At 47.7% G+C, this 24464-nt stretch overlaps 1 protein-coding gene across 1 annotated transcript in view; it reads right to left on the minus strand.

Moving 5' to 3' along the window:
- Positions 1-24464, minus strand: part of WTIP (WT1 interacting protein) — a 77582-nt gene that overhangs the window by 35603 nt on the left and 17515 nt on the right. Inside the window, exon 2 of the mRNA XM_027894530.1 lies at positions 13762-13863. Coding sequence (XP_027750331.1) covers positions 13762-13863 — 102 coding nt within the window. The remainder of the gene's footprint in view (positions 1-13761; positions 13864-24464) is intronic.

Raw genomic sequence — 24464 nt, forward strand, 5'->3', positions numbered from 1 at the left:
GCTGAACACCACAGGGCTTGTGAGATAGCAGCACCAGCTCCTCTCCCTGAACCAGCCTCACGGCCTGGAACAGCACAGTTGTAACAACAGGGATGATTTGCTACTTGAATTTAACCAGGGCAACAAAAAAACTAACATCTGTTCAAAAACAAGGCTTAGAAAACATGATCTCTGGCTCTCACCTACATGTTTTCTTAAGAATTTAAGTAGATGATTTCCAACCTCATTTTCCCAAGTGTAGATGTTCTCCTTTGTTAAATAACTCGTGCAATCAGCAGAGAACAAGTCCTGGTGGCTCTGTATTCTTCAGGCTTTCTTCCTCTAGAATGGTGGTGTCCAAACTTTTTGGATCGTGCTCCCCTACCAATAAATAACACTTGCACATGCACCCCAAATACATGTGTATCTATAAATTATATACATCTACTAGAGAAGTATTTTCTTCCTGCACCCTAAAGGATCATCTTGGACACTCTGTGGGGTGTGTGCACTCCACTTCTGAGACTGCTGCTCTAGACACCACTGGACTGTTAATACTGATTCAGCAAATTGTTTCCATGGGTCTGAATTGACACTGTCATGGTTCCTGCAGTTGGTAATCCACTGACTCACTCAGGACAGTTATTTGCATTATTTTCAGGAAAAGTTCTGCAGGGAACACAACTGGAAGAGTGACAGTGCAGAGCACCCAGGGGAGTTATGTGACTGAGGTTCAGTCACTGCACCTCATTTAATGTCAAGACACAGCACACTTGTGTTTTACAACACATTGACAGACAACCACTGAGACATAACAGTCAGTGATCAAGAATGATTCCTAAATCCATTCCTGCTTTTAAATATGCACCTAATCAGATGCCTTTCACTCTGCACAGGCACAGTTAAAGAGCTGCAGGTATCAGTGGCTGTGATGGCACAGAGTCCCTGCACAGCTGAGTCACAGAGATACTTGAAAAGGGTCTCTCCTCCAATTCTTTGCCTTTTTCTTGCCTAGCTCACCCTTCACTTTCGTTGCTACCACTCCAAGCACAGTGCAAGCTCACAGGAGTTTGGCAAACAAAGAGTTAAGGCTGGAAGGTTTTAGGTTGGGGGCTGGGGAGAGGAGGAGAAAGCAGGAAGCCTAAGGGGGCATCCAGGGCAGGGAGCACTGCTGGCAGCCCCTTCCCCAGCCCCGGTGGGCTGCCTGCCTGGCCCAGCCTGGGCTGCAGGGGCTGGCAGAGGGGGATGGCAGTGCCAGGGACTGACCAGCTGGGTCACAGGCTGTGTAGGGCTTTGAACAGGAAGGAATTGTGCATCTCTAGAGGGAGTCCATAAAGACAAAAAGCAGCAGGACAGTGCACAAAGCAGCAAGGGACCCCCTGGCTGAGCAGCCAGCACTGCTCTGCCATCTGCACTCCATGGCATGAGCGGGCAGACGGAAGGGAAGGTCTCTGTGGGACTTCAACCTGGTTCTCCAAGCCTGCCCCAAACTCCACAAGGCAGCAAGAGCTCATGGGGGACTTTGGGGATGACTCTGCAGGGCCCCAGTAAGCTCACAAACAACTGAGTTTAACATGGGGTTTAAACCCCATTGCAGGGACCATGACTGTCACCAGCCTCCCCTGCCCCAAGTTCTCCTCTCAAACAGCACGAGGTGACCAGAGCACTCGCAAAACCACCGGGCAGAAGATGCTTTAAGGATATAAACAACACTTCCTGCCTCCAGCAGGCTCCCACACCTCTCTAGTCACGTCACACACAAACAAAAACCTAAATACACTGAGCCAAATCCTCACCTGTCACACAGCTGTGTGGGACAGGGCTCCGAGACCGAAATGCCCTTTGCCATTCCAGCTTGCAGGGTGGTGGTTTATCACTCAGAACAGCGATGTTGGGGGTGAAATGCTGAAGCCCCTGAGCACCCACCCCCTGAAACGATGGCAGGGGGTTATTCTGGCCCAGGACCACAGGACATGGACCTGTTCACAAGTACTAAATGTCCATGAGAAGAGGAACAAGAGGACCAAGTGTCCAACAAATGCTCAACACCATTCCCAGAGGAACCCCTCCTCACACGCCTTGAGCCTGCTGGGATGTTTGGGAGAGGCAAGGAACACAGAACTACACCTGTGTTATATCACACTGCTGCCTCCTCCACGGCTTGAAGAAGGGAATTGCCATTAATTTGGATGCTGAACAAAGCAAGGAGACTGACCACTGTACCAGCCTCAGCCTGCTGTCACCCTGCCAGCCCAGCACCATTTGCAGTCACACCCCAACTCCACAGCGTGTCTATCACAGCATCTCTGCTGGCTGCCCAGCTGAGAGCTCACACCGCTCTCCACAAAGTCAGGAGCACTTCAACACTAACTGGATTTGGCCATGAGAGATGATAAATCTAAAAAGTCCCAGCAGAAGCTCTGGTCAAAGGCAGGGTTTTCAGGAAATGAGATAATTATTGGAATGGGGGGGAAAAAAAAAAAAAAAAAGCTTTCTGGCCAAGATCAAATTTACTGAGTTTCTTCCTGTGCTGTGTTTTAAGGGTGAGAGGCAGAGAAGAGTGGGTGGGAACAAGAGCTCTTCGTTACCTGGGTTAAAACCAAGCTAAAATTTCCTGAGAAGTCCAAGGGTAGGAGAAAACATCCACTGCTGGTGAATAACTCTGACCTGTAGGACTCAATTTACCAGAACCAAGCTGGTCATTCTATACCAGTAAGTTTATAAGCAGGCAAAGCATCCAGGTCATGTAAATACCAGGGGTTACCAAAGCACTTTCCTTGGTGCCCAAGGCCAGCCCACTGCAGCTGCCATCAGCCAACCCTCCCGAGCCCCCTCACTGAAAGCAGGAAAAATGCCTGGTTGTTTACGTAGGATTCCTGCCAAGCCTGGTTCTCTGATAAGCTCCTCTGGTGAGTTTGTGTCTCACATCCAACCCATAGTCCTCGGAATACTGGAGACAGCATTCCTTGGATACTGAAAATAAATTAAAAACACAACGTTGGGTTGGGAAAGAGGAATGGGAACGTTACTGACGTGGCCCAGGCACTCAGGGCTCTGGGGAGCAGTGCTGGGAAAGCAGCCTTTTGAAAATGTTACATTAGTCCATGTATTTAATGACATATAATCCTAAAAATGGTCCCCCATAAACTGTAAATATGCATTATTTGAGTAAGTAATTAGTTTCAGTAGCATGCTGCAGCAGCTGTATGGCTTGGCTGCCAGACACTGCGAGCGTTTCCTCCAGCAAATGCCTCTATTTGTGATATAACAATAATTACTTCATGATTTAGACAACTTCTCACTTCCCCAGTTCTTTGACCTCAGGATCTCCACATAATTTCAGAGTACTGATGAGAGCAGCAGAGTGTCCCCCACATGAGGGAGGTGACAAGAATTACGCCCACATGGGCCAAGGCAGACAGGCTGAGTGATCTGCCCAAGGGGCCAAGGAATCCTGTGGCAAGTGGAGTAAAACCCCGTCCTCTGACTGACTCACAGGGCTGATCTACCCCTTGGTGGCCACCAACCCATCAGTCCTCTAAGAATTTTTTCTCTTTGCCAATTTGGTCCTTTGCCAGCGTCCTCTGCCAGAAGGAAGCCTGAGAGACAGAATGCTGAAGTTTGCTGCCACGGTGTATTTTATGAGTGTGAAGACAAACTTTAGTAAAAGAAAAAGGAAATTAATCTTTTGTTTTGTACGTGGCAGGATTGTTATGGGAAACAGCTTTTCTAGGCCCACGAGAGGTAAAAGCATCCTTAAGGTGAAGAGTGGCTGTGGAAACCTTGATCCGTAAAATGACTTTGTAAGGTAAATCCCAGCTCTGATGTGGAACTTCAGTGTGTTTTCAGGCCATGCAGACATTTTTCCCCCGGAAATAAGCAGTAAAGAAGAATTCCTGTCCTGGTTGAGTCTGCAGCCCAGCCTGGACAGGAGGCATGGCCCAGGAGCAGAGAGAGAGTCCTGTCAGAGAGCACAGGAGGATGAAGGTAACAGGAGCAGCAAAACCAGATCTCCTCTTGCCAAGAGCTGCTGACCTTGTTAGGCAGGAGCTGCAGAGCTGGACTGAGAGGTGCTGTGTGGCCTGGCAGGACAGGAGAGGTCCTGACACTGCACTGGCGCCAGGGACACAACAAGAGCAACAAGACTGGAGACAGCAGGAAAACAGGGAATGGGAATAAGAACAGAAAACTATGTGGAAGTGTGGAAAAGAGCTCTGCTGGTGAGAAAGGACAGACTGAAGTTGCCATGGCTGCAAAGTGCTATAATCTCACCTCTTTGATATGGGGATGATGAGCTGCCAGCAGTTTGGAGTCCTTAGACCCTGGGAACTCAGGGATCCATGAAAAGCCTAAGATATGCAAAGCAAATCAAAATGGGAAAGTACCAGGGTAAAAGTAAGATTTCAAACAGTGCCAAAGGCAAGAGGACAAGCTCCCTATATTTTCTGAAGAAAAAGGTACTGACATGTAGACAAGATCTCGACTAAAGAAATCCACTGTGCTTGTTGGAGATTAAAAACAAAAGATGTCCACACAGAAATAACAGTAAGTTTGAATTCTTCAGTGCCAGAGCAGGCACAGGCCAGAGCAAATGCAGGCAGAAAGAAGGAAGAAGAGAACTCATGGGAGATGGAAATCTTCACAGAGGATGCATCAAAAACTGAAGTTCAATCCTTCCAGGAAAACAATCAGGTAATAGTGGCCCACAGACCACAATTTGGGCCTGTCCAGGGCACCCACAGTGAGGTCACTCAAGGGTAGGACGAGGGAAGGGTGGAGATTGCCTCAAATGACAGCAGAGTATCCAGGTGATACACGGCCACAGGGCAGGCTAAACACACGGGAGCCTGAACATGTTTGTGGGTGTCAAAACAAAATTTACTGAGACAGGGAAAGAAATGATCAGTTGGTTGTGGGTGAAAAAAGAGATTTACTGAGTGCTGAAGGACAGCACTGATGACCTGGCAAGTGTGGAGATAGAACAGACTTATTCTTAAAGAACTGATGATGACCTGTATTAAAAAGAAATTATTTCAGAGTTTGCAGGTTTAGTTTTCAGATGAGTAAAGATCAAGGACATCCCTAAAGCATAGATTAGGCACTTTGCAAAATACACAGGGACAACATATAGCAGAAACTTAGATCATTAAAATTACAGGCAGCCAACCCTGTGCTTCTCCTTTCATTCATTCTCTTCTTCACTTTTTTCTTCCACCTCTTTTGCCCCTTTGTTTTTAGGTAACACCTAAAAATTACAGAACTTGGAAATGAGAAACATCTGTTGATAATGCCAGTGAGTTGCCTGTGCTCTGTTCTGGATTATCTGGAATTCTTCCCCTTTGAGAGATGAACCCAACAGAAGCCCAAGGGAGTCTAATTCTTCTGGAGAAACTGAGGTGTGTTCCAAAAAACCATTTTAAATGGGCAGAGGAGAGGGCAAGAAAAGAAAGAGAAAAGAGTTAAAGGGAAGACTGAACACCCAAGAGATGTGGGTTCCAGATAACACCATTGAGACCTGCAGATGATAAACAGTGATAAGGAAATTTTAGCAAACCTTGTTACACCAGAAAAGAGGTGACATTTCAAACTCACAATAATACTGTGCAAGTTCTCTGGGGCTTCTACAGAAATAAAAAAACCAGAGGCAGAAACCTTGTTAATTAGAGCATGGGGTCTGTACTTTATGACTTTTCCAAGCCCTGAAAGGATCACAGGTGCTGTCAGTGATTGGTTTCACATTATGAACACAGAAATATTGTGGAGGGAAAACATCCACGCTCAGTCCATCAACACAGAGAAAAGTTTCTGTCACTAGTTGCCAGGCAACCTCCACCAATTAAAATAACCATCAAAAGCCACACATTTCATGCTGGAATCATTAATAGCAGAATGCAATTACAACCTTTCAAGGAAGCAGGGAGACAGAGACAAACCACCAGACAACTACTGATCACATGCCCTCTGATCATCAAAAACAGGGAGTGGAAATCTTTCCCAGTTCCCTGGTGGTCAGCTATCCATCACCACCACCTTTCCCTGGGCATCAGCTACCACAGCTACAGCAGCTCAGAGACGTGGAGAGTGACACTCTAGACTACACACACCCCCCACGACCAAGAAATCTTTAAATACAGGCATCTTCAAGTATCTGAGATGTCCCCAGGGAAGTAAGGCCAATCTGGGATAACAGACAGCAGTGCAGAGAAAATACAAGTGCCTCCCAAAATACAGACCCCAACTAAATAAATTCTAAATAAAGGAGGTGGTCAGAGCATGGTGCTAACAACACCAGGGTTGTGGGTTTCATCCCTGTATGGGCCATTCACTCATGAGCTGATCCTTTGTGGGTCCCTTCCAACTCAGACTGTTCTGTGATCCCATCTCAAACACTCCTGATGACCTTTTTCCTATCCCATGGTTTTTGTTCTTCTAAAGCCTGGGATATTATCAGACTAACCAGGGATCAAGATAACAAAAACACTCTTCTACCAATCAGTACCCAAAGGTACTGGGGCTCCTACGTGGGCTGGTGTCCAAGTTTGACTTTTAATCACCAGAAGATTACATTCCTTTGCTGAGACTCATTCACGGTTCAGTGTTGCACAAGGTGAGCCTGCACCATCTGAAGGCAGCTGTCATCTCTGCCATCCAGGCCTCCTCCTGCAGCCAGCATCTCCCCCCTGAGTGCTGCACTGGGGGTTGTCTGGGACTGCAGCTGCAGACATACTTGAAATAGCTTTGAACTATCTGCCCTGATAGGTGTGAAAGTGGGAAGCGTGGGGCTGAGCACAAGCTGTGCCTTACCCCAGAGCAGCAGGATGAGTCAGGCAGAGCTCTGCCCTCCTGCAGCACTGGGATTTATCTCGCTGACACGTCCACACCAACCGCAGCTTCCGCAGCACAGGCACCAAATCCTCTGGTCCTTCCCGTAACCAACCTCCCCCTTCTCCACAGGCCTTGGCTTTTCCCGTGAATCACCCCTCCAAGGATCTGCCCCACACGCACCAGGACCTGCTGTCAGCTGCAGTTATGGCTTGGAAAGCACCAAACATTCAGGTGGCCGTGGATCCAACCCCAACACGGGGCTGGGATGTGGATGAGTAACAATGGGAGTTATGCAAGCCCAGGGCACGCAGCTCTCACGCCGTGGGGGTCAGGGAGGAATGTTCCCACATGCACAGCACTGAATCACCGTCAGGCTGTCTTCCCTGAGCACCAGGTATGAGCCAACGGCTCTGGCAGGATTACAGAGCAAAAATCCCAGAACTTCAGTCTGCTCCGACAGTGTGTGGTCAGAAAATGGCAGGGGGAAGTGTGCACGGACACTGGTTACCCAGCAGGCTCTCACTGTGTGGCCAGCACCACTCACAGCAATGCTCAGCAGCTCCTCACCCCAAAGTGCTCTGGCAGTGTCTCCTTGATGCCCAGAAGAGTTGCATAAAGCAGCTGTAGAGAGATGAAAAGGCACTGACCCTTCAGCTGAGTCACTGCAAAGCGAGCCACGAGGGTTAAAAAGCCCTGACACAAACACCCTCATTTGTACCACTGAGGTTACCAACTCTAACGCTGGTGGGCAAACAGTGCAGAGCTCACAGATCTGACACTGAATTTTGTTTTATGTGAAAATCACGTTCACAGACATTTTAAGGCTGGAAAGCAAGTACTGGCAGTGTGCAATTTGGACACAGCGACTCATGCCAAACTTATAAATATACCGTGGGGACAGAACAAACATGAATTGAAAATGAATCTTCCACTGGGAATTTGGGTATTTTAAAAACCCACCAACTGCTGATAAATATACCCTGAAGGGACACAGTTCCCTTAAGATGTTCTATGCCTTACTACCACCAAGAGCAAACACAGGTTCATCCTGGGGCAGCAAATACGCAAAAGACCATTTCCAGCGTGACATTTCCAGTGTCACAAGGAACCTCTCCCTACAAGCTGGGACATGAGCAACCTCCTATTAATAGACACGTACATACAGCAGCACTGAGACCTCAGACAGAAGGCAGCTGTTGTCTGGAGGTGAAAAGGCAGGTTGTGTCCATGAACCAATTCCCCTTTCACATCAGTTGGAAGTGCCCTTAACCCAGGGAACAGTAACACTGCTACAGGTGTCCCACTGGGCTGTCAGCCCTCGCTGGGATCCTCCTCCCAGAGGAGTTTGTGAGGGCTGGACAGAGGCTGGGGCAGCAGCAGTGCCCGTCACCAGCTGAGCTGTGACACCTCCATGAGCTGTTCCTTAGAACTGACCTGCTGGATGAACCTCCCCGGTCAGCAGCTCCCAGGTAAGGAATGAGCTGCACACCCTCGGGATATACAGTTTGCTTTCAGCCTCTGATTGATCGTGCTCTGATTTCCTGTGCCTCAAAACCAGCGGCAAAAGAGCCAATTAAAGGCGAATGGCCCGTTCAAACCTTTGCCTTCGTGCAGGAGAGCAGAACAACATCCCTGATTTCTGTGCAGAAACACAGCTTTGAGAGCAGAGACCTCAACCCTCAGCTCCCTGACCATCTCCTGCAGCCTGTGAGTAACAAATAACAAACTGATATTCCTCCTGTTGAAGATTTATCTCACTGCAGTTTCTACAATCGTTGCCACGGGATTAAAATCTTCAGCCTGAAAAGATGCTGTGGACGGCGTTATGAGCCGCAAACTGGAGGCACCTGATAAGTCATCTTCTTTAATGAGCATCAACCAGAGCCCATTAATTCCTGCAACTGTTCACCTGCACTTAGATCACACAAGCAATCTGGCATTACAGCAATTATTCTTCGTGAAATCCTGTCATGCTCTGAAACGCTATCAAGAGGAATTACATGATGAGCTTTTCAGGCAGACATTTTTCAGCTCTTGTCTTCCATAAAAAAAAAAATTTGCAACTGAACTCCTGCCAAAGCTAAGATTTTACACTCAACAGAAGGAACAGTATGTTGTTGCCTGAATTAATATCTGTTATTTAAGATTCAGCAAAATATGCTCACATATGAGTAATATAACATATTTAAACACAGCTAAGTGTTTTGTTGAATCAAGACCTAAGAGAGGTTCTACTGCTGTCAGGGCTGAGGGAGAATCTACATTTAAAAACCACCCCTAACAAGCTTCAGTGGTTTTCTCTAGGAGATTGGGGATAAAGGTCTACATTGAACTACTTGATCCCAGGAAACCAGATCACTTTGGCTTTTACCTTACCTGAAGAGAATTATCTGACCTCTGAAAAAGAGCTATTTGAGGAGCATGGCTTTCTGCAGAAGGCAACGGGGGTTCACACAGAGACGTGGCAAAAATGAACTGACAGAGCTCTGAGATGCTGAACTTGCTCAGTTCCAGGAATGAGGCTCAACTATCCAGAACCCACTGAACACACTGGAGAGGCAGAAATGCAGCACATAAAACGTGCCTGGTAAGTAATTTACTTTTCTTTTCTCTCCTTCTTTTGACCTCAGGTCACTGGTGAAATTTGCTATTTTTGAGGAGATCCTGTACTCTGAATCAATATTAGTGAACTTTTTCCCCCAAAGTCGCCAGAACGTAGAAAGACAATGAAGAGATTTACCATCTGAGCATTTTACCAAAATGCCTAAAGGGGACAGAAGTCTCCTGTTTATTTACTCTGTATTTGACATATTTCTCCATCTTTCTGTGTTTGTGCCCTCAAGAACTAATCACCATCTCTGCAGGAGACCCCCAAGAGTCCACCCTTCCACCCCTACCCTGGCAAGGCTGGAGCTCTTACAGAAGTGCCCACGGGTGTAGTTTTGGTTTTCCTCTTAATTGCAAGGAAAACAAAGCCTCCAGCACTGTTGTGATATGTGATGGTGGGAGTGGGAAAGGACAGCACTGGAGCAAGCCCTCTGTGCTCCCAGGAAGGCACAGCAGGGCCTGTCCTGCCACACGCTGCCCTTTTCACCCAGGGCACCCTGACAGGCAGCACCTGGCACTGAAACCAAAGATCAGCTCCAAGAAGTGCCTAAGAAAGGGCTCTGACTAGGGCAGAATTTCCACTTCTCTGCACAACTGCACTTGTCTTTGCTGAGCTGAAAACACTCACTGCCAAGTGATGAAATGAGGCCTTGGAGGCTCCATCACTCATTATCACATTTCAGCCTGAGTGGTCTCCAAACCACAACTTTTCCCAAGGGTCTGAAATATTATTTTATTTATTTTTTAATTGTAGCTGGTTAAATATTGGGGCCCTTATCTAAATCAGATGTCTTCAGGTACAGAATTATTGTTCTTCAGTTGTTGCCTTTTAGTCTCTACAGCCATTATATGGAAAATAAGACTGAAAAGTGTTGGAGGAAAGTTCAGGTCATTGTTATCTGGGGGGGAAAAGAAGGACAAAGAAAGGCAATCTCATGCTTTTACTCTCAGATTTCTAAGTTATATTTGGTTGGTGTAGCAAGGCTTTGGTGATGAGAGAGCCACGGAGGTGGCTCCTGTGAGAAGCTGCCAGAAACTCCCCCATGTCCAGTAAAGCCCACGGAGGGGACCCACTCTGGAGCAGTTCCCGAGGGACTGAGCCCACGGGAGGGATCCACTCTGGAGCAGTTCCTGAGGGACTGGCTGTCTCCCGTGGGAGGGACCCCAGTGGGGCAGGGGAGGAGTGTGAGGATCCTCCACTGAGGGGGAAGCAGCAGCAGAGACAAGATGGGATGAACTGCCCACAGCCCCCATTCCACATCCCCTGCACTGCTCAGGGGAGGAGGCAGAGAGAGTTGGGAGGAAAGGAAAGCCCAGGAAGAAGGGAGGGGTGAGGAGAAGGTGTTCTAAGATTCAGTTTTTATTTCTCATTATCCTATTCTGATTTGGTTGGTAATAAATTGGTGAATTCCCCCAGCTGAGCCTGTTTTGCTGTGTCAGTACCTGCTGACTGATCTCTCCCTGTCCTTATCCTGATCCACAAATGTTTCATTGTATTTTCTCTCCCCAAACAGCTGAGGAGGCAGTGACAGAGCAGCTTTGGTGGCACCTGACACCTGGCCAGGGGTCAAATCCACACAGGTAAGCACAGGAATGGGTGCACAGAGACTGTTTTAGGCAGAGAGAACCATCATACTGCTCTCCTCTCCTGCCAAAGGCTCAGAAGGAGCACTAGTGTGTGTTGTGACCCCTTGCCTAACAAAGATCATTAATGATCACCCAATTACCTAAAGCTGGGCTCAGCTTAAAACGTTCTGCAAAGGGACATTTGGTTTTAATTTGAAAACAAAGAAGAACAGAGACTCTGCCACTTCTCTTGCTGTTTCATTCCAGCAGTTAATCATCCTCATTGTAGAAAAACTGTCTCTGATTTCCTATTTGAATTGTGTAATTTCAGCCTCCAGAAAAGATCTCTCTTGTGTTTGTCTCTGGTACATATGAGACCACTTTCTAATGCTGTTTTATGGGTAAAGTATTTACAAGCTCCAGCCACATCTCCCATAATTTCTGATACCCAAAATACACTGGGCTCTCATGATGAGCTCTTCTCCAGCCTTTAATCATCCATGTAGGAGCTTCTGGACCTTCCCTCTCCAGTTCCCTTCGTCACTTTAAAGGTGGGCGCCAAAACTACAGCGCAGGTTTCTCTCCTGGGTCCCACCAATGTCACAGGGTTAACTCCCTGTTCACAAACAGCAGTTACTGTAAGAAGTTTCCATTTGGTTGCTGCACTCGGGGGTGCAGTTCCCATAGACAGAACCTGCATGCCAAGCCTGGATCTGCTGGCACTGTCCTGAATCACTCCATGGGCTGCACAGCCCCAAATACAGCGAGAAACGGAAGAGTTAATGCCACACCAATTTTCCAGCTGTGCTCATTTTGATACTCTGACCTGAGGTGAGAGGAGAAGCTCTGCTTTTGACTCCCCCTTGCTGTAGCTGAACCTCAGCTTTGATGAGGTGTTTTACCTGCACTCAGGCACTGCTGCCCCATCAGCAGCACGTCCACCTCTTCAGTGCCTCACGTAGGGCAGTGCCCACACATTGCCCTCTCCTTGGCACTGGCCATCCAGCCCATGAGCAGCACAGAGAGGCTCAGAAGACGACCTGGAGCGCTGTTTCCTCGTGCCTGTGGTGACTCAGCGTGAATCACAGAATTCCAGGGCGCTCTGGGGTGGGGCACAGCGATGCTCCCAACAGACATGTCTCGAGTCGCCCTATGGGAGATGTACACTGGCCACACACACCTCACCAGAACAGTCTGAAGGGCTTGTTGTGCTTTTAAATAATCAAGTTGTGTTTGTATTTTGCTGCTAAAATACATTTCTTGGCCCTTACACATTTTTCCAAGGAACAGAGTGACCTGCACGCAGATCCCTGTGGTAGCAAACTTGCATCCTGACTACTTCAAAACAACGCTTCTGCCCCAGAGAGGAAGCTGGAATTCACCCATGCAATTAGGTTAGGTTAATGTTGGCAGTGAGCAGATAGATATTATCCACTATCATATTTTGTAATCCTCTGCTAAGCAGGATGCTGCTCACTTTGGGAGCCAACAAAATAGCTACTCATTCACTATCAGACTTGAGCAAAGTCAAGAGCGGTCCCTGAAGGTTTGAGATGAGTTCATCCCAGCATCTGGTAATGGTCCAGAGTCATTTCTAAAGGTCACTAAATTCTGCAGTCAGGTTGCAGGTTTATTTAAACAAATACTTATCTCTATCTCAGGAGAAAAGACAACACTTCTCCTTTCACAAGTGAACTTTACAATGCTCTTCTGATTATTAACTTATTTGGTTCTATGCCAAAAATCTTTGACTCTTTTTCTAATCCTCAATTAATCCTTTTTATAAACAATTTCCGCTCGGCCTATTCTGCTCAGAGGGAATCTTTTGCTGTGTGTATGTATCACAACAAGACCTTCAACATCCAGGCAAATATTTTCATATATCAGGAACCTAAGTAAATGTGTGCATAAAACCTGAAAAATTGCCTGACTCCTGAAAACGGAGCTCTCATACTTCCCCCTGGAGCTGGGTGGGAATTTGTGAGCTCTCAGCAGTTACAGACAAGACACTGAGGAAGTCTCCAACTTATGTTCACAATGCCTGACTTAAGGCAAACAATTCTGAAAGTGCTGCCCTGAATTTTCCATGTCCTGTTTCCCCTGGCAAAGCCACGACTTCCCCAAATCACACACAGAAACATCACTTTCAGATTAAAAAAGGAAACCTAACAAGGTCCTGAGAACAGCAAGGAGGAGACACCACCCGGTTTTCCCCCACAAAAATAAAATTTGGTAATAGCAGAAGACATTTCAACATGCAGTTTCTATTTGTTCTTGTCACATTTGAACGTAACAGAACAATTTCTGAGCATTGGGTATACAAAGAAATAACAAATACACATGCTTGACTAGAGCTTCATTTGCAAATAGGAACTGACAAAAATATGGGTTTGGCTGCACAAATCTGTCCCTTTTTTTCCATAAAAATGATACATTCACTTTACAGTTCCATAAACACAAGTGATTTAAAGCATACAGCGCTTTTAACAGCCAGGTTGAAGCCATTTTGTAAATGCAGCCCTTAAAACAACCAAACACTACTTTTCTGGGCTGCTGCTTAGGAAAACACCATTGAACACTTACAGATGGCAAATAAAAAAAAAACAAAAAAAAAACCAAAAAAAACCCCCAAAAAAACCCAACAACTTTTGAAGCTGTAGTCTTGCGTGGGAATTTTGCCTGAGGAAGCAGGCAAGATGAGGTCTCACTCTGTGCCCTGGTTGCTAAAGGAACATGTATTACAAAAGGAAGCCACATAATAAGGGTAGGGTAGATCTGACTTACCACAAGAGCAGCACGTGAAGCAGTTGGTATGATAGAGGTTACCCATTGCCTGGCAAGCCTGGCTCGCTCCATACACACCTTTTCCACACTTTATACAAATACCTACAAAGCAGAAAGAGAATCCAAGTTAAAACCCTCAGCACTCCCAAAAAACAGCTGCAGGCTGTTGATTCACAACACTCATGATACCCCCCATCAGGCCCTAAATCAATGAGCTCCTCGCTCTGAATAGATTCAAGTACCCAAGAGAGCAGCAGGCGGCTGGAGGGAAACAAATGCGTGGAAATTAACCCAAAATTAAGGGGGGCAAGCCTCTGCTGGTGTTTCCATGCATGGAGTCTGAGGCTGGCTAGGACAGAAATCCAGAGCAGGCAGGTGCGAACAGAAAGGAGAGAAAATCCACACTCTCTGGAAATAGCTCACCCAAGAAATAATTCCGTGGGACCTTCACAGCTAAGTGCTCCACCACATTATATTCAACAATCACAAATAAAACAACAGTTCAGTCCAAACCCAGAAGGCTTCTCTTTGCCCCTCTCCAGAAATGCAAGCCCAAGAGTGTCGGCCCACAGCGAAAGCCCCCCAGTGCTGGATCTGTCAGCCGCTGTTATTCACTGTTTAACTCTCTGTTCGTGGAGTATGTGACCTCCCAAACAAAACCTGGCACCCCACAACACGGGAGAGCAAAGCTTCCACCTTCCTCAGGGCAAAACCGCTGCTGGGGGTGGGGGGTGGGGGTCAGAAATTGCCCTTTGCTGCCCAGGTCTGCTCCGGGCGGTGCCAGGGACGGCTCCCCCAGAGCCCTCAGGAGACCAAAGCACAGGGAGCCATCAGAGCACCGGCAAGGTCAGCGGGCAGCTCCACTCGTGGCAACTCACAGGGAAGGGCATCGTTCCAGCAAGCTCTACAAACAGGCAGTTTTGAGGTGGGTTTTTTTGGTTTTGAATTTTTTTTTTCTTTTGTTGTTGTTGTTGTTAAAGCTGTTTCCTCATAGTTACAGTTTTAAGAGTCTATTGCCTATGCATTTGTTTCTACCTATACATAACCTCTTCTAAAGGGAGGGTAGAGCAGAGAGAGAATTCAAGAATCACTGTGGTTCTGTATTCCCACGAGGAAGAAACGAAACTCTGGAGAATCCACATCCTTCAGTCACATCCTCAGGATTACTGAGTTTTAGGTTTTTCTGAGATGTCCACTGGTTTTTATTCCATTGCAGCAGGACAGTACATCTCAAGTCAAGGCCGTACGATCTTTTCTTAAATACTACAGTAGAAAATAAAAAAATGAGATTATTTTTGCCTCACACAACTCCGAGAAACTGCTGTGTTCCATGTGCTCTTTGAGGCCCTATTTCTACAAATGCATGCACAACCTTGACTTTAATCACTGGCATCAACAAAACTGCTCATATACCCAAGAGCCTAGGAACTCAAGAATATCCCAAACTAGGCTTTTATCTCAGAATTTTCCCCTGCTGTGCTGTGAACATGTTAGACACATACATGGAAAACACAAAACCTGGCCGTGCCAAACCAGGACGACACCATTTCCAAAACTGAACTGCTCCAGGTCAGTGCAGCACAACCACAAACACCTGCAGGGGCTGTGTGGGGTGATCAGGTTAAATGGGATACTGGCAAGTGTGCACAGGGCTAACTCCAATACTTAAATGGAAAGACCAAAAGGTCTTTCCATTTAAGTATTGGAGTTAGCCCTGTGTAAAACCACGGGTTTCTTGGTGTCTATACCTTTAATTCCACTATTTCACGTCACGAAGGGAGATTAGCCTTTCATTCAATAGCTCAACATCCTGGCACCATGTTGCCATTTTAGACCATGAACACATTTGTCAAATGAAATGATAATTAAAAAAAAAAATCTAAAAATTACTATTTTTAAATGTTAAATCTGATTTCAGTATTTTAGTGAAGCAACAACTATGAGTTTAATCTTAACAGCTAACCATGTCCCGTGCTAAACCTGTAACACAAACTAGCTGCCAACTAGATCCATCAGTTTATTGCTAACAAAGGGCTGAGAAAATGCCAGTCCCTCATCTAGCTCAGCCCTGACAGGAGAAATGGGAATTTCAGAACATCTGTTGCCTTATCCAAGGCTGCTGTCTATTTATTTATTTATAACCAAATGTTATGGAAAACACCTGCTATTTGCCAGGAGTTAATGGTTAACTGATCAAAGATGGCCATTGATTACTGGGGGCACTGTGATTGGAAAAGGTGTCCTGTGAGGCAGGAGCTGCAGGAATTGCTCCCAGCAGACCACAGCACCCACAAACCTGCTCTGTCCCATCACATTCCAGGAGCTCTGCAGTGATCCCAGACCCCCAGACAGGGCAGGAGGGGCTGCACACCTGGAACAAACCTCCTCTTACTTCTGTTACCTGCGTGGTGTGAGGGTTCAGAGCACTCCTGGGGGGCAGAGCAAAGCCCTCCCAGAGCTCCCCAGATGCCTGCACGTTTCTTGCCCAGCTTTTCATGCCAACCATGCGCCTGGGGACTGGCAGCTATTGATAGTCTGACTGAGAGACCCTATAACACCTACATTTTCCCATTTACACTTCATACTACCCAAAAAGGAGCAAAAATCCACAGTCTGTAATTCTCTGGCATTTCTGTCTATGAGCTCTGCTGCACAGGTCTACTACAGCCCAAACTGCTTTGATAAATGAAAGTTATTACCTCATTTCTTTGCCATTGCTCCACTGAACCATCAGCAGCCAAAGAAGGATTTATGGTGGATATTAAACTGGCATTGGCCTCTCCAAGCAAGTGATTCGTTAGGAGCAGCTGTCAGTTTGTTAACTTGTTTGCTCTAAGAGACTAGTCATTAACTGCAGGAATGAGTGACCATGGAGATGATTAGCATGCTAAAAAAGCCTATGTAAAATTCCAGAAGTGTATACTGGAAAATGTATGTGCAGCTGCAGTGTGAGTAGTGTGAGTTCATAACTGCCTAGGAAAAGCCCTGATTACATACATGGCTGTTCAGGTCTGGTTTTCCACCAGTCACAGTCCAGACTGCACACTGCAAGCTTGTGAAAGCCTTGACAAGAACTACATCACTTTTTCCCCCCCGGATTTAATTCCAAAGCTTGTTAAAATGCCTATGAAGAACGTTCTACTACGGAGCAAGCGTGTCTTGTTTGTGACACTCCACTTGACATGACTTCAGATCAACCACTTCAGCCTTTATAGGATTCCTTGCCCCCTCCCTGCACCTCTGTTTTAAGCAGTCAGCTGTACCTCCAGCCCTTTAACACATCAGCTGTTACCTTTCCACCCCAGTCATCCTTTCCCTACAGATCTGGTGTCTTTCTCTAGCTAGAAGCTTTTACAAGATGCTGCATGTACCTAAAGTTTGCCTGAGCAGGAGCACAGAGTCACAGCACTCCTTGGCTGCAGCGGTGTTTGCATCCTCACAGTGTTTAACCAAACAGAGGCTGAACAAACACGTTCTGTGGGCCACAGCAGCAGATCCCCAACACAAATGATGTAAAAAGGAGCTCCCAGGGACTCCCTGCTGCAGTTTATACAGCACATGGCCAGTGCTCCCCACACCTGTAACCAGGCCACTTCACTGAGCCTCAACAGCAGTCAGAACATCATCTCTGGACACGAGCCAGGAGAGCTTCCAGCACTGTATGGCAGCAGAGCTGTCAGAGGCACGGTGCTCTCCGGGGAACTCATCACCACCAACCACCACCATCAGCACCAGCACAAAATCAGACGGCTATTTTCTGATGCAGTCAGTGATTTTGCTCCCAACTCGAGACCAAATGCAATGCATTGTAACAAGCAAAGTATCAGCAACAACCCAGAGAAGATATCAAAGCTGTATGATTTGCTTCAGTGTGTACCTGTAAGAGTTCCCTGCAGCACCCTATGCATTAGAAGTTGTCCAGTGTACAGCTGATCCTGGGATGCTCTTCTGACCATGCCAGTACAGCCTGGTACTTTATACAGACTTCCCCAGGCACCCAGAATTTGGAAAAAGGCTGTAGAGAAAGGTTAAATGCAGACTGTACCCTGGCAGGTACACAACCACCTTTTGGCCAAGCTCTGTCCTCAGACACATGTGGAATTCTGACTGTGCCTGATGCCATCCTTACGTAACCTGCAGTCAGAGGTTTAGCACAAAGGCAAGAAAAGTGGTGCCATATGGCCTCTCAACTTCAGCAGCAGCTGTGGGAGCCAGGGAGAATCTGGCTATGGACACCCTGACACAGCTCAGGGATGAGCTGCAGCTTTACTGTCTCACAGCCACACCGTGGCTGCAAGATCTCCAGGATAACTGCTACATGCTGCCTACAGTAGGGAACAACCAAGCCCTGTCATCAAGAGTTATGGTAAAGCTAAAATTAACAACTAACACATGGCACAGATGACTCCCTCCCTGCCTCTGCAGTTCTGTTAATGCTGCAGTGCTGGGAAAAGGGTGGGTGAACATCACCACTGCAAAATCCCCTTTTCTCCTCTCAGACAGGAAAAGACCATCTCTACATGAGCCCCCAGCGAGATTCTCCACACCTGTGGCCTAGCCAAGGCACAGGGCAGAGAAATGCAAACCTACTGCCATGAAGTGGGAAGAACAAAAGAGGAGGGAAGCCTTAACTCAGCCCAAGAAACCGAACTGCAGTAGAGTAGCCAAGCTACACGAGCAGGAGGGCTGCGGAGGGGCTGTGTCAGACCCTGCAGGTGCCACTGCCACGGGAGGTGTTCCCACCCTGTCCCCAGCCAACGATCCCACTCCCAGGCACAGCCACAGAGGGTGTTGCTACTGCCTGTAGGAAATGTTCTGCTCAGGAGCCAGGTAAACAGGGAAGCAGCAGAGCTGCCACAGCACCTGCCCGAGCTGAGGCTGCTACTGTGCAGACATCCTGCAGGGGTGGGGAGAGGTGACTTCAGGGGAGAAAAATGCTCCTTTCCTTCCAGCAACCACAGGAGGAGGGATCTCCTGACATCCACGTCATCCCCCAGCCAGACACAGAGAGAAGGAGCGAGGCACCTGCACGGGGCAGAGCCGGGCAGGAGCGAGGGAAGCAGCCCAGGAAAGCCTCCAGCCCTCCCCACCCTGCAGGGCTTTAGCCTGTCACCTGGCAGATACCTTGCAAATGCACCAAGGATTGAATATTTAACATAAACTCTGGGATGTACAAGTTATAAATAAATATATCCTGGACACACTCAGCAGCAACATCCAGTGATGGGAATGATGGAGGCACTGCCCTCCCCTCCAGAGGAAGATCAGAAGACACCACAACTTGAATTAATGTTAAAAATGACAGACTAAAAAAAGTGGGAAATGCTCAAGTAAACATTTTAGGCTTCCCTCCCAAGCCCCAGCCCATCCACACCTGGCACCACAACACTCCACAGCCAGGAGGGATCTGACCCCATCCAGTAACACAGCTCTGATTTGCAAGTACCCACATGCTCCTTGCAGTGACTGCTGAAGGTGGGAGAAGGCTAAACTGAAGATGCATGGGTAAATCATGACACAAATCATAGCTTCAGCAAAGCAGGACAAGAAGCAGGCTGTGGACTGGGAAACTTTTTGTTGTCACTGTTAAACCTTAGTGAGATTGCCCCCCAACCTTGCTTTCCTCCTCAAGGAATAAGCAACAAACTGCTCAGGGCCTTGAGATATGCACTGGCTGACTTGAAAAGATCTCCATCCCTTCAGTGACTGCCTGTACAGAAGGCTTTTCCTCAGGCTTGGAGCAGGAGGATTTGTGTATGAAGTGTATCCATCTTGTGTATCCATCACAAACTCTATGCAGAAAAATCAAAAACTGAGTTTAATTTATGGTTGTTACAAATGCAGCTAAGTCCACGTTCACTGGAGGTTTCTGTAGCAGCAAAGCTCCAGGTTTTAACTCCAGCTCCTGGAACACCTTTCATTACCTCCCCTCTGCCTGTTGCTTAACGAGGCTGTGGATTGTGTAGGACAAAGCTGCTGGGAGAGGTCATGGCCACAAAGGAAGGCGCTGGGACAGTTCCAGGAATGACAGTGCTGATCAGGGCACAGCAGCCAAGCTCCACCTGCCTGAGGGGTCCTGCCAGCAGGACTCAGCCTACTCCTGCTTGCTTTTAAAGTAGCCATTCATAGTCTGCTCTGCTTTGTCATTAACTCTCCAGAGTTTCAAATGTAGGATGAGGTGATGGACAAGTGCTGGGGAACACAGAAGGCTGTAAAACAATTCTCCAACACCACCCCCCTGACTCTGTATTTGAGCAGCCCTGAGCCCAGGGCACGTCTGTGCTGGTGAATTAAACCACGGCAGCTCCAGGTCAGCCCCGCCGAGTGGGAGATGCCACGGGAGCTGGTATCAGCTCTGATTAGCAGCTGCTGGAAACTGGAGGGCTTTTGTTCCTGTTAAAGCAGATCCACCCAGCGGCACAGTGAAAGCCCAAAGCTAGCACAGCAAATGCTTCTTGCTTCACCCAGTGAGTGAAATTCCTGCTCTGCCCCATGAAATGACTGCTGCTATCTGCACAGGGCTCATCCTGCTCTGCCCCATGAAATGACTGACGCTGTCTGCACAGGGCTCATCCTGCTCCACAGCCCTGCACAGCTCCCTTTGTGTGCACCCCAGGGCACGGCACAGCCCCATTGTTCTGCCCCGGGTTTAGTTACACTCACACTCGCTTCACAAATATTCATTCATTTCTCCACTTCTTGATTTAGTGCATGGCAGTCCCAGGATGATTTATACTTCTTACTTGGAATTTATAGAAAGACCTTTTGCTGGTGAGGCAATGAACTGGAAGACGGAGCAGTTCTCGTGGCTGCTCGATCGTCTGTGCCACTTTGGCTTTGTCTGGGATTCACAGCTCAGCTCACTGCTCAAAGCTCACGCTCAAGTTGACAACCACGGCACAAGGGGAAGTGCAAATAACTTCAGCAACCGAAGCACTAACCAAAAAATATAAAGACAGAGAGGAAAATCCTGCTTGTAAAAGCACCCTGAGAATACTGTGATTAGCAAAGCAAGGAGACAGACACAGCTGGGGTGGTGAAGGAGGGCACCACTGGGAATGGATGACTTGGAGGGAAAAGGGTGTCTGTAAAGCACCTTCCCTGTCCTGCAGCCCTCCACTGCTGGACATCTGAAGGCTGTGGACATGCACCCTCTTCCAGCCCAGAGGGACCGGGTCAATAAGGCCCTTCAGCTCAACTCACACTTATTGTGCCTGGAACACCGTGAGTGTGATATCACACATAATTCAGCCTCTTTGAGCAGTGCAACATTTCTAGCACAGTGGCAGAGCAATGAGGGGAAGACAGAGTAGGACCAGCAAAAACTGGAGCTCGTAGAGCTGCTGGCAGAGGAGGACACACCACCACACCCAGAGCGGCCAGGCGAGCCCGATAGACACACACACAGGTCCCACAGCCAGCAGAAGCGAGCAGTGCTCCTGCAGGTCCTAGTTTTAGTCCCAAAGGGTCTCAATACCAACATCCAAAGCTCCACAGTGCCCCAGGGCAAATTTCTTGTTGAGAATCTGGTGTAAAGCACTGGGGGCATTCACCCAGCTGCATCCTTGAAGTGAGTTAGGAAGAGGGCAGACCTTCCCACTGCATATCCCAACAAAATGGGCAACAGAAGAAGCGGCAGTTCACAGATGGTGGTAGAAAAGATTAAAAAAAAAGACTTGGTTTTTAATTAGCATGGATACTGCTATCTATACCAATGCTTTAACTGCTGGTTGTACCAGCTGAAGATCACCTGAGCTGAGGGGCGAGATGCTTGTCCATGCCATCACTTCAGACTGGCAGAATGCAGGTCAGACTGCAGACCTGCTAAATTTTATTTAAGCTGTTTCCAGTGGCAGACATTGAGACAGTTTTATTACAGCAAATAAATAATAAATACTTAAACCTCGTATTGTCTTTCATTATGCTTAGTGCTGCCACACATTAATAATATTTTCTGCACATTGCAGACTTTTCCTATAGAAGTGACAGTGTTCATAGCATGGAACCAGCTAGAAACTCTTCTGTACCAGCCTCCTTTTCCCATTTTGACTTTCTTAGTTGCATTTAGTCCCTGTGTCTTGGCTCCTTTCTGTATTAACTGTGAGTCACTGACACCTGTGTGGTCTTCAGAGAAAAGGCCCTCTGAGATGACATGACAGAACCAACGTAAATGCTTCAGCTTACAAAAACCTGTGCAACCAGGTAACAGCAGCGATACTGAGAGCACCATCAGTGCAGCCCAAACACCCTCAACTCCACAGCACGTCAGAGCTGCAAACATCAGCTGCACAGACGTCAACTTGGAGAGACTTTTCATTACATTCTCCTGACGCTGCACGTGTGAGTCATCACTCTAATATATGGCACAGAAAGGTCATATATTACAGCTGCCTTCCTTGACATGTTTCAAATGGGCTCGTGATTAAACAAGGAGACCAGTCTAAAAGTTTCCAGGTGCACTTTTTTTATTTTCTTAGATAACTGGGCTATTTCCAGAAGGAGCAGGACAGTCTGGAAAGCCGTGGCATTACGTAACACACTGGTTCCCAATCCAGCAGCTCCTTCCACAGGCACTGCAGCCCTGCATCTCCACCACCCACCCTGCAAAGGTGCTCTCACCCACTCACGAGTTCTCACCTGCCACAGGGAGGTTCTCCAGCATTTCCAGAAGCATTAACAGCTTTGCTTAAACAAAAGCACGCATATAGGTAGGTATTACACCAAGCTGTTTAGAAAGGCTGAACTATACACTTAAGGAAAGCTGGAAACGACTTAAAAACCTGTCACCTCGACCCTCTGAACCAGCTTTTTCAGTCACTGCAAGTCAAGTGACTCCAGGATGCTTTGAGAACATCAGGAAGAATGTACCTTCCCGTAAGGACACCCTGTAGGAACAACAATTTCAGAAAGGAGTTTGTCATGTACTTCTCCCACCTTTAGCTCATGAAGGACTTTAGTTCTGAAGTACCTGGCAGGCCCCACCTTGGCTACAGTGAAAGGCTCAGTCTCCTGTGCAGCTGTGAGGCTCAGTGTTACTGCAAACAGCCCCACTCCTCCAGTGGGACAGGAAGACACTCAGACCATCAGAAAAGCCTGTCCTGATGCAGCAAGTTGAAAACCCTTGGGACAGCTGGTCAAATACAGCTCCAGTGACATGTAAACAGGATATTCTAATTTTGCCTCCTCTACCTTCGGGAAACAGTAACGCTAAATGCTATATCTGTAGGCTCATTTCCTTCCTGTGGATCCCACGGGGAGAAGAAAAAAAGTGAAAGTTAGAAAATCAACACCCAAAGCTGCCCGTGTGTTCAGCTGCTCTCCAGGGCAGACCCAAGGCAAACAAGTAGTGGTTGTTCCGAGCTTCAGCCAGATTCCTGTCCACAGTGATTCCCACCAGGGGACAACTCCGAGCTCCACATCTCCACGGCAGGACCTGAGCTCCCCTCACCCCTCCACTCGCTCCCCACGGCAGCTCTGGCCAAACAGCACCACCCAGACCTGCAGGAGTGGACACATTTTTGCTTGGCAGTGACAGTGACCCTTCTGCGGAGGTGGGCAGCAGTTCCAGGGACTGCACACACCCAGCTTTACAACTCTCAGTGCCCTATAAAAAGATGCCACAAAGTGTAAAGTACTGGTAGTTTACTCCACATTGGCAGGATTTCTGCTAGGTCAGGTATTGTCTGTCTGGACTGCTTTGATTTTTGCTGGATCAGGTATTGTCAGTCCTGGCTCAGGTAACAGTCTGCTCTGCAGCAGCTGGCGGGAACTCCAGGGTACGTGATCTGTCTGGAGAATTCCACAGAAATGTGAACACACACTTGAGCCGCATCCAAACAGTGTCCAATGATCCAGAAATGCACAAATATCACACTCAGGACCACCCCTCTTCCCTGCTTTGACCCTGACTGTCATCTTGACATGAAATGGGAGCAAAATGGGTATAAAAGGCCAGAAAATAGGGAAAAAAAAAAAAAAGAATAGCACAGTTTTCCCTGATAAAAAAAAAGTAGGAAATGGGCTTGGTCATAGCACTCAACTAAGTATGTGTTGCCTCTGCTTGTACACTCAGTTATGTGCTGTCTCCCAAGCAGTGACAAACCATCAGTGTGTAGAAACGCTTCGTCTGTCACCCACCCTTTACACTCTCCTGGCTCCTCTGCAGAACCTGGACACTGAGGAGAAAATGCACAAGCCACTGACCAGCAAGTGAGCTCAGGGAGGACCTGGCAGAAAAGGCAAACCCCAACCATAACAGGGTTTTGGCATCATCTGCTCTTGTCATAACCTGCCCACTGCACCTGCAGCCAAAACCCTGGCCCACAACCTCGATGGAGAAACCTGCAACCACCTGAGCTGAAGGGCTAAGCTGCTCCTGGTAAGGAACTCGTGTCCTGCAAACAGTGAGAGACCCTGTGGCCTCAATGGCTCACGTCAAAGGCTATTTGCTTGAGGGCAGAAAGGATTTATCTTTCCAAGTGGTCACCCTCCATAGTGACATTGGGGCCCAACAGGTCTTGCCTTCACAAACCAGCACTTCACCAACCAGGACCCAACCACGTATCAGAGCAGAACTAGCACTGGGTGCCTCCTCCACACTCACCCTACTCACCACCTCCACACCAAGACAGGCAGGCATCCGCTTTTTAAGCTGGCTTTTGGAAGATGGACTCCCCTTCTCGTGGAGCTGGATGCCAGACTCA

This window comes from Empidonax traillii, unplaced genomic scaffold, assembly GCF_003031625.1.
Source record: "Empidonax traillii isolate 1590-97213 ecotype Southwest subspecies unplaced genomic scaffold, ASM303162v1 scaffold432:size744455, whole genome shotgun sequence".
In the NCBI taxonomy this organism is placed as follows: Eukaryota; Metazoa; Chordata; class Aves; order Passeriformes; family Tyrannidae; genus Empidonax; species Empidonax traillii.